The following is a 22,443-nucleotide window of genomic DNA, read 5'->3' as shown; positions in this document are numbered from 1 at the left end:
TGGATGACTTGTATTTCTTTGTTTTGTCTGATTGCCATGGCTAGGACCTCCAGTACTATGTTGAAAAACAAGTGAGGAGAGCGGGCATCCCTGTCTTGTTCCTGATCTTAGGTGAAAGGCTTTCAGCTTCTCGCTAGTAGTAGTATAAGTTTTGCATCTTGTTCATTTATTGATTGATTTTAATTTGGTTTGTAGCTCCTTTGCATTTTCATATGGGCATATAGTCTGCTGAATTTTAATTGCATTTCACTGTATCTATAGATAATTTGGGAAGAGTCTTCAGATCCATGAACATGATATATGTTTCCTCTTACCTATGTCTTCCTTAGTTCCTCTCAGGAAAGTTTTCAAGTTTTTAATGTACAGGTCTTCAGACCTTTTTCAGATTGATCTTTCTGTTATATTTCTGATATCACAAATTGCACAAATTTTAAAACATTTCAAAGTAGGATTGTTTGTTGCTAGTACATATATTCCTGTGGCTGCTGTAAGAAATGACCACAAACCTGACAGCTAGTTCCTGGAGGCCGGAAGGTGCTGGTGCTCCCTGCAGAGGCACTAGAGCAGAACCCACTCAACGCCTCTCTGCTAGCTTCTAGGCGCTGCCTGCATTCTTTGGCATTCCTCGCATTCTTTGGCATTCCTCGGCTGGTATCACATCACTTCAGTTTGCAATACCATCCTCACATCACCTTCTCATCTGCATTTAATCTTCCTCTACCTCAGTCATACATGGATACTTGTTCAAGAGATTCAGGGCCCACTTGAATAATTCAGGATGATCTTGTCACAAGAGCCTTAACTTAATTACATCTGCAAAAATGTTTTTTCTCAGTAAAAACTCACAAATTCCAGCAATTGGAAACATACTTTTCAGGGGGACCACCATTCAGCACACTACAATAGAGAATTAAATTTCAGTTGGGTATGTTGACTCTGTATCATGCAACTTTACAGAACTTACTTATTTGTTCTTACAGCTTCTTTTTTGGTAGGTTCCATCATATTAGCTACAGATGATTTGTTTTAACTATAAATGTCCTCTGAATATTTTTCCTTACATCGACCAACCTGTATGTTTTTATTTCCTTGTCTTATACTAGCACATCTCGTAAAATGCCAAATATAAGTGGTGAAAGCAGATATTCTTGCCTTCTGATTTCAGGAAAGCATTTAGTTTTTCAATATTATATATGATCTCAGCTGTAGGTTTTTCATACATGCTCTTTTTCAAATTAAGTATGTTCCGTTTTATTTCTAGTTCGCTCAGCGTTTTTGCCAGGAATTGATAATGAAATTTGTCAAGTTTTTCCCTATCTACTGAAGATAATCACATGGTTTTACTTGGGTCATATAATTAATGTTATCAATGGACTTTCTCAGTATTAAAGCAACCCTGTATCACTGGGAAATTTTCAGTTCTTCATGGTATAGTATTCTTTTTGTAAACCATCAGGATTCAGTCTGTTAATTTTGTTAATAATTTGTACATCTATATACATAAGGGATATTGGTTTTCTTTTTATGCAATGTCTTGATCTGGTTTTGGTAGCACAGTAATGTTGACCTCACGGAATAAGTTGAGAAGTATTCCCTCTTCTTCACTATTTTTGGTAAAGTCTGTGTAGAATTCACACTATTTCTTCCTTACATGTATGGGAGACTAAACCAGTGAAGCCACTGGGGCACTCTTTGTGGAAGGTTTTTTACTATAAATTCAATTTATTTAAAAGATTTGGAGCTAATCAGATTATCTATAACTTCTTGAGTGAACTTCAGTAGTTAGTATCTTTAAAAATTTGTTTCACCCCTTATCAATTTTATTGCCATGTAATAATTCACAGTATTTCCTTAGTATCCTCACAGTACCTGTCGAATCTAATGGTAATTTATTTCATTCCTGATATTGGCAATTTGTGCATTTTATCTTTTCTTCCCAATCCAATTTGGAAAAAAAAATTGTATTTTCTTTTTTATCAATTTTATGGATCTTCTCAAAGAACCATCTTTTGTTTCATTAATTTTTCCCTAATATTTTTGTTTTTACTGATTTCGGTTCTCATCTAATTATTTACTTTCTTATGCCTTCCTTGGGCTTAATTTGTTGTTTCTAGTTTCTTAAGGTAGAAGCCAAGATTACTGACTCTGGAACTTTTCCTCTTTTCTAATACAGGCATTTAGTGCTATAAATGTCCCGCATCACTGCTTTAGCGGCAATCCATACATTCTGACATGTTTTCATTTCCATTCAGTTCAAAATACCTTCTAATTTCCTTTTTCATTTCTTCTTTGACCCATGAGTAATTTAGAAGTGTGTGATTCAGTTTCCAAATACTTGAATGTTCTCCCCAAAGATCTCTCTGTTGATTTCTAATTTTATGCCAAAATTATATCCAAAGAACCCTTTTAAATTTATTGACATGAAGTGGCCTGTCTTGGTTCATGTTTTATGTACAGTTGAAAACCTATGCATTTGGTTGTTGTTGGGCAGTGTTCTATAAATGTCAAACTGATAGTTAAAAGTTGTTCAAGCCTCCCATCTCCTTATAAAGTTTCTGCCCATCTTCTATCATTAAGAGAGGAGTATGAAATGCCTACCACTGTTTATTTCCCCTCACAGTTCTACTAGTCTGTGTCTCATGTATTTTAACACAATGCTGCTAGATACATAAGAATATTTAAGAATGGTATATCCGTGTTCTTAATGAACCGTCCACATTATCTATCAAGTGATCTTCTTTGCCCCCGGTAATATTCTCTGCTTTGAAATCTACTTTGTCTGATATAAATATAGCTGTCTGCCTTCTTTTGACTAGTGCATTGTATTAACTTTTAATTTATTTTTGTTTTTATGTTTAAAGTATATTTCTTGTTAGCTTCATATAGTTAGACATTGCTTTTTTAAAAAAATCCAATTAGAAAATTCTGCCATTTTATTAGAATGTTTAGACTACTTACATTTAATGTGATTACTGATATGGCTGGGTTTAAATCTTTCTACCACCTTGCTTTATTTTTTATCTGTTCCATCTCTTTTTTGTTACCCTTTTCCTTATTCTGCCTTCTTTGGGATTAACTGACTTTTTAAATTTCATTTTATCTCCTCCCTATGCTTATTTGCTGTAACTCTCTGTTCTGTTACTGTAGTGATTGCTTTAGGTTTTATAGTACATGTATTTTATTTATCACCGACTGTCTGCTACACAAAATACCTCACTGAGAGGCTTGACCAATGGATATTTATTTTCTCACAGTTCTGGAAGGTGAGAGTCCTACCTAGATCAAGGGTCCAGCAGGGTTGATTTCTCCTAATGCCTCTCTCCTTGGCTTGCCAACAGCCATTTTCTTGCTGTGTCATTCATAGCAACAGGCCTTTTTCTCTGTCCCCATGCATCCTTACTTTATCTTCTTCTACGGACACTAGTCACACTGGACTAGGGTCCCATCTTTATGATCACATTTAACCTTTAATTACCTCTCTAAAGGATCTGTTTCCAAATAGAGTCACAGTAAGGGTTAGGGCTTAAACATATGAATTTGGGGGAGACACAATTCAGCCCAAAATATTTGAGTCTTAAACTACCTCAGAGTTATTTTTACTAGTGTTCAGTGTTCATAAATAAGACAGAATAAAGAGGAACAAGGTGAAATGGAAAGGAGAAGTCAAATGGCTAACCAGAACCTCCAAGTTCACATTCCCAAGAGATGTTTTTTTTAATGTAATGGGTTGTTATTTCCCCATATTTGAAACATATCCAAATACGGTCAATCTAAAATTTATCATCAAAACATATACAACTTCTGGGTTATTAATAAAATGACCCATTTAAGACCAGTCAAGTTTTATTTTATAAGTTAAAAGTTAACTTCTAAACACTACTATTATGAAATAAGTATCACAGTTTATAAATTTTCAGAAGCAAACTGGCCCTTTGATAAACACCCCAATTGAGGAAATATGATTTTCTAAATAAATCAGGATCAAATTGGTGGAGACAGTGAAAGAAAGTCAGTTACTAAGTGCTTCCAAGAGATTCACATCAGTGTTCTTTTAAATAGAAGTTCTCCTATTTATTAGTTGACTATCTCAGGGAGTAAGCAGCACATGTAGATTGGAACCTGTCAAATGAAAATCAATTAGCAATAATCTTTATATTATGGTAGAGTTGAGAAGAAAAACTTTCATCAACTGAGCATAAATAATTATCTATATACAACAGTTGGAAACTATAGGGACATAAATTTCCAAAGTTCTTCATTAGTTCATCCTTGACAAAGTTTGTCAGAAATGGGAAATACTATAAACACTGCTCTTGAGAATACTTTGATAATATGTGTCAAAATGAAAAATAAGCATGCCCTTTGACCAAGTACCCCCACATTTGGGAATTGAAGCTAAAGAGAAAATCACACAAGTAGAAAAGATTAAGTTTAGCACATTATTTTTTTGTTTATGATTTTTTTTAAAGGGAAATAACTAAAATATCTACCAGCAGGGACCTGGTTATGTGAATTATGGTATATATAATACTGTGCAGCCATAAAGTATCATGTGAATTGATGTATTTTCATTTGCTATGGAAAGAGGACAACACCACTACTGAGTGAAAATAAAAGAAAAATCAGGCTACAATGCAGCAATCATACTAAATTGCTATTTCTGTACAATGGTATGCTTATAAGGAGCAAGGGAGGGAGCAGAGAGGAGAGAGACAAACACAGAGAGAGAGGGAATGTGTGTGTATGCATATGCACACGTGTATAAAAGGCTGCTACTAAGATGCTCACTAAAATGTTAAGAGAGATGTTATCTCTGGGTAGGGTGAAGGAACTGGGGGCATTTGTGCTTCCTTCTTTTGTACTTGTCTGTAGTATCTGAATCTTTTTCAGTAAGTATGTATTTTTTTATAAAATTTTTAAGAAAGTTTGTTAAGATTTGTTCATCATGATCCTTACACCGTTCCCTTTTCTTTGCATATCATCATCACTGAATGGAGTGGTGTTATCATAAAGATTCACATGTGCAATATTTAAATTGAGACCAGTAAACCAATGTATATAAAAAAGCAAAACTGTAACTGGAGCAGAGGAGACATTTTTAAAAACAGATTATTAACCGCTCCTCTTCCACTCAAAAGTTATTTACATCTCAGTCCTCCAGCAGCAGTAATCATTAATGCTCATGGAGGCATGCCGCCTAGTTCACTCTCATTATTGCTCTTCCTATTAATATATCAATTATCTCAATAAAGTTGGAAAAAAACATTATTTTGCCTAATAGGAGTAAAAATAATCCACTTAGGTCAGTTTGAATAGTTCAGGGGAGTCAGACCATCACAGCACTCCAGAGAGGCAACAATTCCTTTATTTAGCTATAACTGTCTTCTATACCTATACACATCTTTTATCCATAGCTATATATTAGTAAAGCCTACCTGTCACATTTCTCAGTAAAAACATTTACTTAGAGGCATTTCCTCTAACCAAGAACCCTGACATATTTAATCACAAGATATAATATATGTTAAAATTTTCAAACATTTTTCCATAAAGATATTTTTGTCATGAAACTGTACCAAAAGTAAATTTAAGGAAATGTACAAAGCATTAAATTTCAGGCCTAACATTAGGACAAATACTCACCTTACCAGATCATCATTAATCTACGTTCATTCATTCAATTATTTGAATAGCTAATACATAAAAGACACTGTGCTAGGTACTGTGCTAGGCACTTTGGAGAAGAAAAATACATAAAACATACGCACTGTGTTCTAGAAATTCACAGCCTGGCATTTCACAGGTATAGGATGTACCCTGAGCCCCCAAGAGCTCAGAACATCCATGTTATCAAAAAAATATTAAGTGACTACTGTGTGCCATACACTGTTAGCCTATGAGGCAAGTTACAAATATATTAATTAGAGTAATGTAAAGTGCTAGGGAAAAGTGAACAAATGCTTAATGCTGTCTAATTAGGTTATAATTGAATGGAATCAACTGAATGAATTGCTTAAACTGAATCCTAAAAGACAAGTTTGCTCAGTCAAGACAGAGAAAAAGGCACTGCAAACAAAGCAAATATTCTAAGAGAACGTCCACAGGCAGAGGCAGGAGAACATGGTACTGCAAACAGTTCAGTAGGTCTGCAGGGTCATCAGGAGCCAGATCAAGAGGCATCCTGGATACCTTTCTTGGCGATTTGGGTTTCATTCTAATGATAAAAAAAACAGATGAAAAAGATGAGAAACAAGATCAGATAATCACCGAGATAGTGACTTCAAAGGTAAAACCAGAAACAAGAAATCAAATAAGAGACTGCAATAGTGATACAGTGATAGTCCAGGTAAGAAATGAGGTGGGCATAAATTATAACTCAGCAATATTAAGACAATTTCAAATTAGCACAATCAACACACTTAGTGGCTGGAGGATATGGCAGATAAGGAAGACTGAAGAGTCAAGAAGTGCTCACAAATTAGACGACTAACTGCGTGATAGGAATAACCAAGACAGATAGTGGGCATATAGCTGTGAATGAGTGTGTAGATATGTATGAATGAAGAATAGGTTTAAAGGAAAAGATGTGTGTTCATTTTAGACATACTGAATTTTTTAAAAGTCTTATGCCTATAGATGATGTCAAGAAGCTAGTATTTAGAGTGAGTAGAGAGGGCTAAGAGGATAAAAAAAATATGTATCTGGTAGTCAAATGTGGATAGGTAGGGAGTAGCCAGAGTAAGGAAGATATGCAGGAGTGCCAGGGGGCACTGTGTGGAAAAAGAAGAATCAAGGACAGAGCTTGGAAGAGCCCCTGAAAGCAGGGCAAAGGGCAAGAGGTCCTCAAAAAAAAGTAGTAAAGGACAGTCTTACAGCTAAGAGAACAAAAGTGTCAAGGAAAGAGGAGTGGTCAACAATGTCACATGCAGCAGAGGTCATATAAAAACTGTTACTTTGGGAGTTAAACTTATCAAAAATAATTACAATACAGTGGCGAATGTGAAAGGCTAAACACTGGAAATTAAGCGAAGAATGAAGGTGGAAAAGTAGCAGTAAGCAGCAAGCAGGTATTTCTCAAACTGTATGGCATAGTTTCCCAAAGGCACCAACCAAAGAACATTTCCTCAAGCAGCATTCCTTAATTCTGAGGTTCCAGAACAGGAGACACTTAAATGTGGCATGTTTATAAGGTAGGAGGAAACCAATGTCAAAGCAGAGACCATCTAAAACTAAAAAGGGATAATAAGTAATGGAATAAATTGTCAGAAAGAATAAAGACAGGTTCTAAAGCATATAGTAAAGGAACATTTGTTTGCTTGAGACAGGAAGAAAATCGTAAGATGTGAATGAAAATGTTTTATACAGGTAGAAAGCCAACACAAGAGGTAATTCAATAACCTCTTTTTCCTCCTCCGTAGTACACAAATCATTTACTTAAAAGTGAGGGAAAAGGGATGAGTAGCTTTGAGAAGAATGTAAAGGTTTAGAATAGCAACTATTAAGCAGGGAAGAAACAGGTCTATGATGGGCTAGGGGGTGGGGAGTGTCAGAAAGCAGAATTTAGGTACTAATGCCATTTTGGCTGCACCATGGTTCTATGATCCTGAGGAACACTGTATAGATAGGCTGAAGTTTCATCGTTATAAATTCCAAGCCATTCCACATAAAGCCCAAACGATTCATTTCCTGGAGCCCAACGACTAGAAATCAACTGAAATAACACCAAAACTCAGTGAGTAACTAAAGACTGAGGTATATCCAGTGAGTTTCCAAAATCTCCCTGTGATCTTAAAAGCACCAGTACAAGCAAATAGGATTCACAGAATTTGTGGGCTAAGAGATTTTAAAGTGAACATTCGTACAATTGAACACTTATTCAAGAAAATGCCATTTAATGAGACCACAAGTGGGAGAAAAACCATCAAAAGAGATTTTGACAAGTATGAGTCTCCTAAGACACTTAACATCCAACAATCATTCACCGACATCACTTTAAGGGTCAGCCAAAACAGCAGTAATGCTAATAATTTATGATTCATAACCCCACTACTTCCAAAGGTTTGAGGCAAAAATATGTATGATTTTATTTAACATATTTTGGGGTAAATCTTAACCTGTAATATCTGAAATGACAAGTTTACAAAACCATGCATTTCACATTCTTTCACTGAAGTTGACACCTATTCCTTACATGGGAAATAGGAACACACTGTTACTCATTCAAAAAAAGAAAAAAAAAAAGGAATTTTTAAACTAATTAAAAAATATTCCAATGAGTCAGCATTAAAATATGAGCCCCTAAAAGACACTTAATGTCACTGCCTCATTCTATATATTCCATAATACCATGCACATCCGAATACAACTATTCTGAAAGCACCATAAATAGAACAAAGGCACAGCTTAGGAGTGGTAAGATAAAACTGGAGGAATGGAAACTTACTTGATATCTACTATGTGTCTGGAAATTTGAATCCTTACTATTCTCTAAAATAGGTGATAAAATATTTTAATCCTAAAAAATAGCATTAAAACTGTGTAATCATAGAACAAATGAAGTCTTGAATCCACATAAAGATTGGTCAGGCAGATAATCACCCTAGGCAGAGACTGAGGGAAGATAAAAGTTAATTTGCACTTAGGTGAAATAAAGTATTGCTGATCTGAAGTCTCAGGTGACCTTCCATCTACCATCTGCTTGGTGATCAGGCTGAAATCATGAGGAAAATACAAAATGGAGAGCTCTGTCGCTTGACAACATTGTCAAGAAGTTATTAAGACAATTACCAGGCTCAGAAAATTGAAAAATATCAAGAATACTTGGATAATGTTAAACTTTAAGTTTTAAGAAAATAGAAGATCATCTAACATTTCAAAAGAAGTCCCCATCCTATGTTCTAAATAGTTTTGATAATAAAATTAAGCAATGTAATATGATGGATGTAAGTCCCAGAAAACCTATGATAAACTTTTTTTTTAAATATGTAAAAGTCTTAGAATGAATCACTACAAACTGCACTAAACAGTAACACTCAAGAGATAAGCCAAACACTTTAAGGGTACAAAAATAATAAACACATGCCTAGTCTCAGGTATTTACAATCCAGTGGGAAAAGACAGACAAAGAAACAATATAAAGCAGAATAAAGTACCTATTAAACACCACCAACTATTGTGGAAACAGTAATAAAAAAATCTTTTCTTTGAGGTGTTGAAGTAAGTACTCACAGAGAAGATAGTATTTTAGATAACTCTTGAGGCAAGAGGGAGAAGATTTTTTTCAGGCTCCGTTAACAATCGTACAGAGATACAAAGGTACACAAAACGGCTAATGTATTTCATAGTATATGAGGTATGAAAGATTCTGTATGATTAGTATGTGCGGATGGTTCAAGAAAGATAACTCTGGAAAGGCAGAACAGATCTTAAAGGTATTTGACAAAAATTACTCAGAAGATATACTTACAGTATAAACTATGTCAGTCGTGTTAAAAAAGGAAAAAAGAAGAAGATACTGGAGAATCTTAAATAATAATTAGAGGCAGATGATACAGTAGAACATCTGAGGATTTAGACATAAGTAGATCCACTTCTTACTAATCCCAGCTCCATTACTTACTAATTGTACGGCTTTACTAAAATTAAAACAATTTCCAGATTTGTCAAACACAGATAATAATGTCATTATTGTTGGAAAGCCTTAGTATGATGTCAAATGTAAATTGTCCAACCTATCTACATGCAGATATCAGAAGGCGCAGAAAAGTCTGGGTCTTGAGCTCAGAAGACAGCCCTATTAGAAATAAAATTTTAGGGGGCTTAGGGAAAGCAAAGAACCAGTGAGCCAAGAGCAGAAGCTCAAGAGGAGCCAGGGATGAAACACAGTCAAAAGTGCAGAGAATAAAGTTTCATAAATAAAAAGATGGCCAGCAGTATTAAGTATTGGAAAACTGCTGGATTTGGTAAAAAAGGAGAAACTTTGAGAGCAGTTTCAGCAAAATTTTGGTAATACAAACTGTAGGCACTGAAGGATTAAAAATAGCTGGTTTAAGATATCAGAGAAAAGAACAGGATCTATTCCAAGAACTCCAAGTGGGAGCTCCACAAACATAATAAAGGAGACCAGATGGGCATTGTCGATGTTTCAAACAGCCACATGGAAAATAAATTTAGCCTCCACCAAGCTACAAAAGAGAAAGGAAAATATTAAGTTTGATTTTCTAGTTAATACATATAGATATATTAGAATGAAAACATGAATCCGTTTTCAAGTGTCATGTGTTGAGTAAACATGCTCTTTCAAATCTTTCAAATCAGGATTCTTGACTGAAAATAAGTAAGATTATTAAGTACTAAAAGGTTGGGGATTATGGGGCTCTTGAAAGAAATCCCAGCACTAAAGCGAGTAAATGCATCTGTGAATGATTCAGGTAGAAACGGTCAGAGAAAGTTTTTGTTCCTGTTGTTTAAAGTTTTTTGTTGATTGGCTGGTTTGCTGTTTTCTCTTGTTTGCAGAAGTAGAAGAACCTATAGATGTTAGGTCAAGATTTAAAAAATTATGTCAAAAAAATGATCAAAGTTCCAGAAAGAAAGGTAGTTAAATGTGACTGAGAAAAAGATAAATTACACACACACACACACACACAAAAAAAAAAAAAAGAGAGAAATCACAAGGAAAAAGGACTGACCTTACAAATACTGCAAAGATATGCATAAGTTACATACAGTCCATGTCTGGAAATTTTACATTCTTATCCTCAAAAAAAAGTTGCCCTACAGAAGTTCAATTAGCCAGTTAGATAATTAAACCAATTATAACTCTAGTGCAACTAGAGCTGTATCACAGAGGTACAAAGACTTTGAATTCTGATAAACACTGGTTCAAATTTCTGTTCCTCTACTGACTAACTGGTTAACCTAAACATTACTCAGCTTCTCTAAAATGTTTCCTCATTTAATAAATAACACTTGTGCAATAGCTCTGAGGAAGACAAAAAAAGACAATATATGTAAAGAGCTTAGCACAGTGCCTGGCACAAGGTAGCCATTTAAGAACACACTATAATTACTAAAACAAAATATAAATAGTTCTCTGACCTTGGGATTGAGAAGACCTAAGCTTTAAAGGAAAGGAAACAAATGAAACAGGAAGAGTAATATATCTATTTAGCAACCCCATTTTTTACTGTAAAATTTTTATGTGAAAAAAAAAAACTTAAACATCATACAAAACTAAAATAAAAAAGGTATCAAATTTATATAAATTACTTTTCTTATACAACAAAAAGATAAAATGAACCCAAAAGAAAAACAAAAATGTATTAACATACTCTTTGCTCTGCATATATACCACCTGAATTTAGGAATTCACAAAGGCAGTAGTGGAGACCAGATGGTATTTTTCAGTACTTCATCGTATGGCTGGTAATGTGAAGTTTCACTGCCTCTCCCATATTAGACTGAGTGAGGAATACCTTATGTCTTTACAGGAGTATCTGAATTGTTTGAAGCATTAAAATAGTAGTATTTGAAATACTAGATTCAGGTTAACACAGTTCAATCTTTTGCACACTAAATGCAAATCTTTTACTAGCTACTTCAATTAAAAATAAAATATCATTCTAGCATACAATTTTATACTAACCTAATGATTTCTCAAGCTGTAGTAAAAAGAGGTACCTCAAAATTGCCATACAGATAAGGGGGAAGGTCAAGTGGCTAACACCTCTCTGCATAGGGTAACTGGTTTCACCCCTGCAATATAATGATTTATAAAAAATATATATTAGGCCAGTCAGATGACCAAAATATATTTCTCAGATACATTTGGTCTTCAAGCACAATTCCTGAAACTGCCTCAGGACTCTAAAGGTGGAATGGCTGTCTTGTTATTAATGAAGTGGGGTTCTGGACGCTGCCCACGGGTATAGCGGCTGGCTGCCGGGAGGAACGGACCATGTGACTGAAGGGTTAGAACTTTCAGTCCCGCCCCCTGAATTCTAGGGAGGGGACAAGGGCTGGAGATTTAGCCAGCTGAAGGCCAGTGACTTAGTCATGATTCTGTGATGAAGCCTCCATAAAAACCCAAGAGGACAGCCTTTTGAAAAGTCCTTTTTCTGGAGAGCTTCCACTCTTGGGGAACAAGAAACACTCTACACATGCCACTGAGTCAGGCCCCAAGCTCCACAAAGACAAATGTTCCTTTGCTTGGGACCTCACCCTATGCAACCTCTTCATCAGGCTATTGATTTACATTCTTTATCATATCCTTTAATAAACTGGTAAACAGAAGGAAGTGTTTCCCTGAGTTCTGTGAGCCGCTCTTGCAAATTACTTGACCCTAAAGAGAAGGTCTTTGGATAGGTCTCAAATATTTTAAGCATTAAGTATTTTAAGAGCCTGAACCATTTTCTTTGAAATGTTTTCTTTATGCAAAATTAGTTTCAAGAAGAAACTAAATTTCCCTGTAATCTCAAAAAATAAAAAAAAAAGGGAAGGTAGCTGGAACCTCCAATCTGTAGCTGGCTGGTCAGCAGCACAGGTACAGCCGGGTACTTGTGACTGGCATCTGAAGAGGACAGTGGGGGAAAGCAGTCTTGTAGGAATGAGCCCGTAACCTGGGGAATTTGGTGTTGTCTCTGGGTAGATTATGTCAGAACTGAGATGAATTCTCGGGCACCCTGCTGGTATCCAAGAACTGCTTGGTGTTGGGGGTCAGAGGAGACCCCACCATATTGGAACTGGTTTCAGAACATTTTAAATCCCACAATCTATAAGAAGTTCAACTTGTACCTGTTTATCTGTTCTTATATAGTTGGGGGGTGCAATTTATTTTCAGACTTTCTTTTTAAAACTGGAAAGTAATTCTAATAATCCACATCAAATCTCTCTCCTAGTGATCTCACAAAGACAAAAATTCAGTAAATTATACTGCTATTTATAACTGACATATCCAAAACTTTAACTATATGAGCACCACCCCCCCTTTTCCTTATCTTTAAAAAAGTACTATCAAATTTTCAGTTGGGGCAAATACTGTGTTTTGCAATATTTTAGAATAACTTCTTTATTTCTGTGCCCAAGGCAACACAGATATTACTATGATATTAATATCAAACAGACCAAAATATTGCAGAAACCCTTGACAAGGTTGGTGACCAAAATAAAACCAAGCTGTTAACTTTGTTATATCTTTTCTGTGTGTGGTATGTGTTTGTGGGATTATAAACTTTTGGCTAGCAATATATTAGAATTACCAATTCACTCAGTAAGTTTGGGAGGAAAGATATTCTACTTTCAGATGAACTGAAATTTTAATAGAACAATCTATATTATATATACAATTACCAATTTTTTTAAATGAGAATAATTAAAATTCAAGTTAAAACTGCATATAATTCAAATTATTTTGTAGGTACTTCAGGATTTTATACAAAAGCTAGCCTTTGAGTTATAAAAATTCATTTTCATTATTCATCACTGATAAGGCAGAATCAAAGACTAAATACATCTGGAGTGATTCTATGACAACATGCTATTTAAGTTGGGTTTAGAGTCAACACTTGACAAATTTGTCTACATGCAATTTTTATTTCCTAGTAAAAATGTACAAAAAAATCCTGTCATTCAGATTCCAAATACATTAAATTTTCTGTAACAAATTTTATAATATGGCTTTTGAATGCAGCACCCTGAATAGCTCTGTGTATTAAAAATAACTGAACTATTAATAAAATACAAAAGGGAAAAACTAAATTTAAGAAATGACTAAGAAAATACCAGCAGAGAAAGCTTAAAGAGCTACCAAACAAAATCATTCAGTTGGTTAATGGGCTACTAACCTGACTTTGATTAAAAAAAAAAAAAATAACCAAAGTATATCAGCTATGCCATTGAATCTCACATCCACCACCCCACACAGACACAGAAAGCAGCCAAATATTCACTTTCAAAAAAATGTCTAATAAAAATTTTTACCTGTAAATTGTTTTCTGTGACTCTGTTCCACCAAACCATATTGATGGGTACTCCTGATTTACACCTGTCAGCAAGGCAGCCAATAGGGTTCTTTGCTTTTCGTGCCTTTGATCCCATCGGAACTAGCCTCTCTTCCAGCATCCCCAGGCGATACTTCCTTGGCTAGGAAAAAGAAGGAAAGAAACCAGGCCACTCCTAACATCCCCCACACTAATCTAACTAACATAACTAGCATAGAGAAGGTACCAGGAATGGTGGAATGGGGAACAAGTAAAATTTCTAAGACACTCCCCTCTAATGTCCTTATATCACCACCCACCATTTCCCACCCCCACCCAAAAATACTTCCAAAATAACCCACAGTCCTAACAGGCTGAACAACATTATATAAAGTACAGATGTTTTATTAGAGAAATACATTATAATCAGATTTTATAAGACCTTAATGAATAGAAATTAACTTATCAGCAAAGTAAATGCTTTGGAAATTTTTTCACTGGCACTTACCTATTCTCACTGCAATATGAAGAAATGGCTTTAAGGGCACAGAATACAGGTAAAAAAAAAAAAATTCCCCGAACTATATCTTTTGCTGCTCCCCAACTCTACCTTATTTCCTACTGAGAACTACCTCACTTAAAAGAAACAGCTAAATCCTAAAGAATCAATCTTCAATATTTTTTTTTTAAGTTCTATACACATTAGGTCAAAGTACAAGTCACTCTGTATCTGTCTTCAGTGGGCATTCAACTTAAGGCACTCAATGAAAAGAAATAACCAGACTTTTAACCAAAGAAAAATGCACAAATTTCATTAGTCTTATAAATCTCAGTATTTTAAACAGACTGATACTGAATACACTGTCCGATTAAAGCATAAATTCACGGGCTAACATTATAATATAAAACAATCTTAATACTGGATGGCAGGGCACCTTTACACATGAAAGTTAATGATAGTTAACCACCATCTTACTTCTCTTAATTATTGCAAATTTGAACTAAATTGCAACTTAAAGGGAATTTGAATACATATTTTTTCCCTTTAAAGAACACTGCTACATTCTTGGGAAGGTATCCAGGTTTAAGACCTGAAATAAGAAAACCTACGTTTACTCATTGTTCTATCGATTGCTGAAGCAAATAGGTAAAATTAACTTTTTTCAAAAAGGTATCACAACCAAATATACAGAAAAAATAATTTTTCCAGTATAAAGACAACCAATTTGAAGAAAACACTTGATACCTAAATTTCAAAATGACTTTGGAAATAATGGCTATGTACATATTATTTTATGAAAAACTGATTGTGCACTCCACAAATGGGCCTCTACCAAGGTGTCTTTGATTTGAGGAGGAAAAAAAAATTAAATTTGCATAAGAAAGGCAACTAGACTATCTACCTACCCAATAATTATAGCAGTGAATAAAATTTAATGGGGCTAAAATATTTCCACCACAAGCAATCTTGGACCAATTCAATTAACCTCTATGTCTACATCCCAAGCAAGTTTTGTGGATAAGAACAAATATGTGCCCTTTGGAACCATATTATAAATAAAAGAATTTTAAAGCAAGTTATTTCTAGTGACACCTCACAACAATAAGGCTTTGATACACAACAAAAATAGTATAACTTTAATTAAGCCTTCACTAATTTAAAATTTGTATTTTAAAAAACACCTGGGCTAAAGATTATCGTATCAGAAAAGTAAACACACCAATGCATATTTAAACAAAATTCACCCGTCAAACAGAACTTATACAGGATACCTAAATTCCAGTCACATTATTTGAAAGCAAGAAAATTATTGCTTTAAATGTTCTTCTATTATTCAGATCTTTAATTCAGACTTGCTTTTAATCTGGTTATTACAATTAGTGTAATTAATTTTCTTATAATAGTACAATAAACAACACAGATAAAATATTTAAATAAATCCAAAGTATCATTCTCCCTCCCCAACAGTTCTCATTATTATATGTTTCTTGTTTTTTCAAAGGGGAATTCATTCCTCTACCTTCACCCCTTCCTCCAAAATATCTGTAATTTACCTAAGGCCTTTCTTCTTAGGTAGAAGAGATCCCAAACAGTATAGATTTAAGTTTCTTCAATAGCCAAAAATTAAAGTCTAATCCAAAAGTAAATATTCTATGTGATACTGAATGAAAAGACCAAGGGTAAGAGTACCATTTAAAATATCATTATAGGCAACCAAGGACTGTTCTAAATACTTGGAATACAATGATGAATAAAACACACACCTTTTCCTCAAAAAGAGGATATAATCTAGTATGTAACAAAGTCATACAAACAGAAGGTACTCATTGTGATATAATAAATGCATATATTATCAAGGTACGAGAGACAAAGAAGGCTTCACAGAGGTGTTTTGAAACAGGAGTAAGTACAGTGAGTGTGCCTGGATAGAAAAGAGAGAGGTGGGTGTACTGAAGGCTAGACAAAAATGTCTATGTAGAGGCATATAGGCACTGCGGTGTTAGAACTGTAAGTATTCAGTCTACCATTACCAGAAGGTCAAGCTTAAGAGAAAAAAATGACCTGAAAGCAAAAGAACCATGAACTGTTTTATGTCCTGTGCCAAGGAACTCAGACTTGATTGGCAATGGGGAGCTCTTGAAAGCTTATGAGTAAAAAATTAAACTGGAAACAGGCAGACAAATCAGTGGACTCCGGCAGTAATGCAGGTTAGGAGTTCTCCACCTCTGCATTCCTGACTTCGGGAAATTCTTTGTTATGTGGGTGCCCTGTGCACTACAGGCTGTCCGGCTGCATCTTGACCTCTACCCACTAGATGACAGTAGCACAACAGCTCCAGATGTGACAACCAAAACTACTTCCAATGTCCCTTGAGAGTAGAACAGATTGTCCCTCATCTGAGAACCACTGTACTAGGTGAAGGATGTCAGCTCAAGGAAACTGCAATGGAATTACACAGCTAAGGCCTGGTTTGGGAAACATCTGCTAGATTAAAAACAACTGTTGCTCACTAAGGAGGGGCTTAGGGAAATGGAGAAATCAAATGGAAAATGAGGAAATAAAAAGGACAAACAAAATTCTATGGGAAGTACATATTTGCTCCTAAAATTATATCCCAAAAGTTTTCTGATAAACTTTAAATCTGTGATATCCAAACCCCTACCTTCCAAAGCAAACAAAATCAACCCCCTCTTCCCTTTCTTTCCCTTAGCTTCCAGCAATCCTTTCCTAGACCAGTCCTGAGTGTGATGGTCAAAAAAAAAAAGGTAAGTTCTCCTGCCGGTCTTCCACTCTGGAAAGCCTTGTCGGTCCAGACTGCTGGTTATTATGGAAACATAAGCATTTATTATGCCCTACCTGCAAATAGGCTTGTCTGCTCCACCACCTCCTAGTAAATCAACATTGTGCCTCAAAATCCCTAATCTCTTTTGTTCCTGTGGTAAGGTAACCTGGGCAGACTGCAACTGTTAGGTCTTGTCCCATCTCTCTCAAATATATACAACTCTTATTCTAATGAATTCAGGATTCATTTTTAAAAAGTGGCTCATTTTTATCATTCTTCACAAAATGTAAATAAACAGTACAATAAAATAGTACTTGAAAATAGTTTTATTCTTCTTATTGGTCATAAAAAAATTGGGCTTGAACAAAAGTTTTCAAAGAAAAAGCTTAAAAATGTATTCTAGGTTAGCACTTCTCAAGCAGTAATGAACATGTGAGTCTTCTGGGGATCTTGTTAAAATAAAGATTCAGTAGGTATAAAGCAAAACCTGAGATTCTGCATTTCTAAAATGCTGCCAAGACTGCCAGTGTTGCTGGTCTGACATCAGACTCTGAATAGTGAAGTTCTAGAGAAAAGACCTAGATAAGAAACTAGTAGTGCAAACAGAAATTGGGGCCAATTTCAAGGTTCAATAATTCAAAATCCCAACTCCCTATAGTTTGACCTAGATACTCAGAGCCTTCAAGACCAGTATTCATAGCCCCCAAAACCCTGGCTCTTCAAAAATCCTTGCCCTAGTTCATTAAAGCTCATTGGTTTAAGCCACTCTCATTCATAAGAAATGAGGTAAGTCTTCAGACTATGTGAAAAAAAGTAAAAGCTGATTTACAGGACTGTTTTTGTTCAGAAGCCTAAATGCACACACATTTGTTTTCATTCATTTATTCATGCACTCAACATTCAAGCCCTTCTTAGAAAAAAACTAAGATTATTCTCTTCCCCTAAAAGGTTCACAGTCTAGAAAAAGAAAATCTATAAATACTACTGCTTGTCTAGAAAAATAGTTAAGCTACCAAACAGCAGATCAATTTTGAGCACACAATTCTTTTGGTAAAACTGCAAAACATCATCTCTGAAATGGTTCACACTGCCAACCATATTATATAGATCAAAATCTAATCATTAGCAATAAAATAGAAATCAAATTGTTATCCTAGGACAAAAGTTTTCCAATGCCCCATATTTTAAGAACCCTTGAACATCAAAAACGTGATAACTGTGCTTTGACTAGTTGTAGTCTGAAAAAAATGAATGACTTACAAAGTTACTATGAATGACACTTTTAAATGATTTCCATTTTATTAATTAGAACATCTTCAGATACTTCTAGTATAATTGAACTTAAACTAAGGTAGTGAGAAATCAAAAGTAATCTTACATATTCAGAAACAGATAAACATGTTTTAAAATCACAGAATCATAGGCCACAGACGACTGTAACTATCATTTAACAAGCAAAAGTCACTATGCCAAGCACTTTATACCCTTAATGTATTTAATACTTGAAATTCTGTGAGATGGGCACTATTATAGTAACAACTTTACAGATGAGAAAAGAGGCTTGGAAGAAGTTAAAATATCTTGCATATCATCTCACAACTAACATATGGTTGAGGTCCAGAACTTACTCTTAACTATGGTAGTATGCCTCCAATTCAAATAGATCTATTCCACATTCTGTAATATTCCGTAACATATTACAATCTTAACATTATTCTATCTAATCCTAAAATGACCAAATACACATTTCTAAATGAATGAGTCTCTCTTTGAATCTAACTGCATGGATGGGATCAGTAAGAAACAGTAACTAGAGACTTCATTCAAAGAAATAAAATTAAGCAGCTCCCAAACCCCATTTTCAAAATGCAAGAACAAATCTTGAAATTAAATAGAGTTGGGGAATATTTATGTAGTTTTGGTTAAATTTAGCTTAAAACTGAGGCTAACATGTTTGTGGATGAGAACTCTAAACTCATTTTTACTAATTCATTCCCGACTCCTACACTTTCCAGGAAAACAGAGATGAAGCACCAGTAGCACCAAGATCTTTGGGTGAGAAACTGAAGCACCTGAGAGAAAAGACTTAAATCTCTAATATACAAAGAGCTTACAAAGAATTTTTTTTTTGGTATCGTTAATGTATAATTACTTGAATTATACATTACTACATCGACCGCTACATTTTGTGAAGACAATGGTGAGAGGAGAGTGAAAAGAAGCCAACCAGATAATCTCAGAATGATCCATGTACTTAGCTTCAAGGGCCAAGTGGTAAATGTACCATGGTTTACTAACCTGCCATTTTTAAGTAAGAACTAACTCAAAATCTCCAAAGCTAAAACCAGATAATGACAACAATCTAAAGGCATGCTGTTTCAGTTCAGGTGTTTAAATATGGTTAAGTGTCAAAACACCTAACCACCATAAACATCTTTAAAAAAAAAAAAAAGACTCTGAAAACAAAAATCTCGTTAAGAACTCTTTAAACAAATCAATACTATGAACAAAATGCCCTTGCCATCATTAATTTGGAAGACTCAACAAAAACAAGTGGTTACTGCACACAAAGTACCAATTAAAGCACAGAAAGTACATGGTTGAACTCCTAATTTGTTACAACAAAATGTAATCTGTTCTTCCCAAAGCACATCTTTCTCACAATGCAATCCTTGAAGTTCAAACTGGAGTATTCTTTATTTGGCAGGAAAATAAAATGAACTCAAAGCTGAGTTCCCTTCTATATGAACTATTTCTAAACAAGTTTCAAGCTAATGTTACTTGCAAAGCATTTTATGAAAAATATCGACTGAGACTGGAGGTATACAAAGGAAGAACATCACATTTAAGTCTGACAAAAAGCAGAGGAGAGAACACATCCACTGGCTAAGGGATGTTGGTTACTATAGATCATCAGCAATAGAAATTAGAGTGGATTCAAATTACATAAAAACGATGACAATCCTTTCAATTTAAAAATCACTAACTCAACAGTTGGGAACTACAGTGTTATTTAACAAATATGAGCTTAGTGTTTGTTCTGTTTTGATGTATGTAATAAAAGATAATCAGAAATGTATGACTTTCAAAACTGACAGCATAAACCTGTGAAATTCAAGACCAAAAACAAAATGGGTGAGAAACTGAAGCACCTGAGAGAAAAGACTTAAATCTCTAATATACAAAGAGCTTACAAAGAATTTTTTTTTGGTATCGCTAATGTATAATTACTTGAAAAACATTATGGTCACTAGACTCCCCCTAATATCAAGTCCCCCCGCCCATAGCCCATAACAGTCATTGGCCATCAGCACAGCAAGACACTATAGAATCATTACCTGTCTTCTCTGCATAACTGCCTTTCCCGTGCACCCCCCACACACCCTGCTACATTATGTGCGCTACTTGTAATGACCCTTTTTCCCCCTTATCCCTCCCTTCCCACCCATCCTCCCCAGTTCCTTTCCCTTTGGTAACTGTTAGTCCACAAAGAATTTTTTAAGGATAGCCCAAAAGAAAAATGAGCAAAGGACAAAAAAGGACCACAAATGGCCAATAAATATAAAAGAGAAGTTCATCAGCACCAGTAATCAGATTTAAACAGTAAGGTCTTTTTGCCTATAAAATGACAAAAACAGGAAAGATTTTTACATCTCAGTGTTTTCAAGGCTGTAGAAAAACTAGCACCTCCTAGTAGGAATATAAATTAAATGTGCAGCATTTCTGAAAGGTTATGTCAATTACCAAAAGCTTAATTATGTGTTCTCCCCCTAGAATTGTATTAATAGAAATTTACACTGAGATAATCACATTAATAGAAACAGAACGAGGTGTAAGGTCAATGTTTTATCTCCTCCTCTGCATATCACCAGTGGCCTCTCTCCTCTCTCCAGTGCCTCTCCATTGTTCACCTTACATATATTTTTTTTCACCTTCCTCATATTGCCCTAGATTTTTGTTTTTCTCTGAAATGTAAATAAATACTAGCCATATTATTGTATCGAGGTAAATTGAGCCCTTAAAACTTCCATTTCCCAATCTGTAAAATGGGAAAAGTACTCTCTCTCTTAAAAAGAATTGTCGGGGTGATTAAATGATATAATAAAATTTGAAACACTTAATTTATGAAAGTTAAATGTACCACATTACCAGGAACAGATAAAGAAAATCACTGTCAATATAAATAATATAAAATTTTTACTTGTCTGCTATGATATCATGAGAAAACCCCAGATAGATTTTCACCAAATCTGAAGGATATGTCTGAGAACTGAACAGCTATTTCTCAAGTTTTTCGTGCTGTTTAGGTTCCCTCATGTATTAATCTCTAGTATATTACTCCCATTTTCAACAAAACCTGTTTAGTGTTTTTTGAGAGCTCAACTCTCCCACAGGGTATATAGCCATAATTCAATTTTTCCTACCACCCCTGACCAACAATTTTACACATTTTCAAATAATAGTTACTTTATTAAAATCAGTGTTTCTCAAATATCAATTGTGAAAGATAACGTTTAAAAAAATTTCTTATACATCATGGTCCTATACTTACAATAAAAGTGAGTTACTAGAAAAATGATCACATATTTGGATGCTGCAGTATTTATCGAGTTATTATAGAAGTTTCTGAACATTACATTACTTTCAATTTCATGACTTCTCTCCCCATAGCCAGGTACCAAACAGTTCACAGGCGAGCACTGGTCCCTTGACACACTACGAGTAGCAGTGCCCTAGGCACATATTCTCAGCATGCAACTCTTCAAGAAGTTTTTCACACATCTGACAACAATAAATCAGGCCAGAGTTGCTATGAACTTCTCTGTACTGTTTCTCACATTCCACATCTTACTTCAACACGTCTCTATAGATATAAGGTCCTCAGCCATAGTTTCTTAGCTTACCTAAGCAGAAAATTAAAAAACTTAGTGAAGATGCTAACTCTCTACTTGGAATCAAGCAATACCTTCTGCTTGTAAGTATCACTACTTCTTTATATTTCTCACCTTCAAAAGTCCAACTCAGAACATCTGATCTCCATAAACTCTTCTGGATCTTAGAGAGTTCTCTGCTTCTTAACAATCATCAGGTATTTAAATTGGCACTAATTAATATGTAAATATTCTTTAGTAGGTTCCAGTACTGCCTCTCCATTTAGATTTGAGAAAAGCAGGAAAAACGTC

The 22,443-nt window shown here is 34.8% G+C and overlaps 1 protein-coding gene across 5 annotated transcripts in view; it reads right to left on the bottom strand.

Moving 5' to 3' along the window:
- PAN3 (poly(A) specific ribonuclease subunit PAN3) overlaps positions 1-22,443 on the bottom strand; it is a 127,216-nt gene that overhangs the window by 79,215 nt on the left and 25,558 nt on the right. For 3 of the 5 annotated variants that reach the window (XM_037003944.2, XM_073228615.1, XM_037003941.2), the window contains exon 5: positions 13,978-14,139. The exons of the other annotated variants lie outside the window; for them this stretch is intronic. In XM_037003944.2, coding sequence (XP_036859839.2) covers positions 13,978-14,139 — 162 coding nt within the window. The remainder of the gene's footprint in view (positions 1-13,977; positions 14,140-22,443) is intronic. 5 annotated transcript variants of the gene reach the window in all.

The sequence above is a fragment of the Manis javanica genome, chromosome 1, assembly GCF_040802235.1.
Source record: "Manis javanica isolate MJ-LG chromosome 1, MJ_LKY, whole genome shotgun sequence".
Taxonomy (NCBI): Eukaryota; Metazoa; Chordata; class Mammalia; order Pholidota; family Manidae; genus Manis; species Manis javanica.
This window is presented reverse-complemented; position numbering and strand designations above follow the sequence as displayed.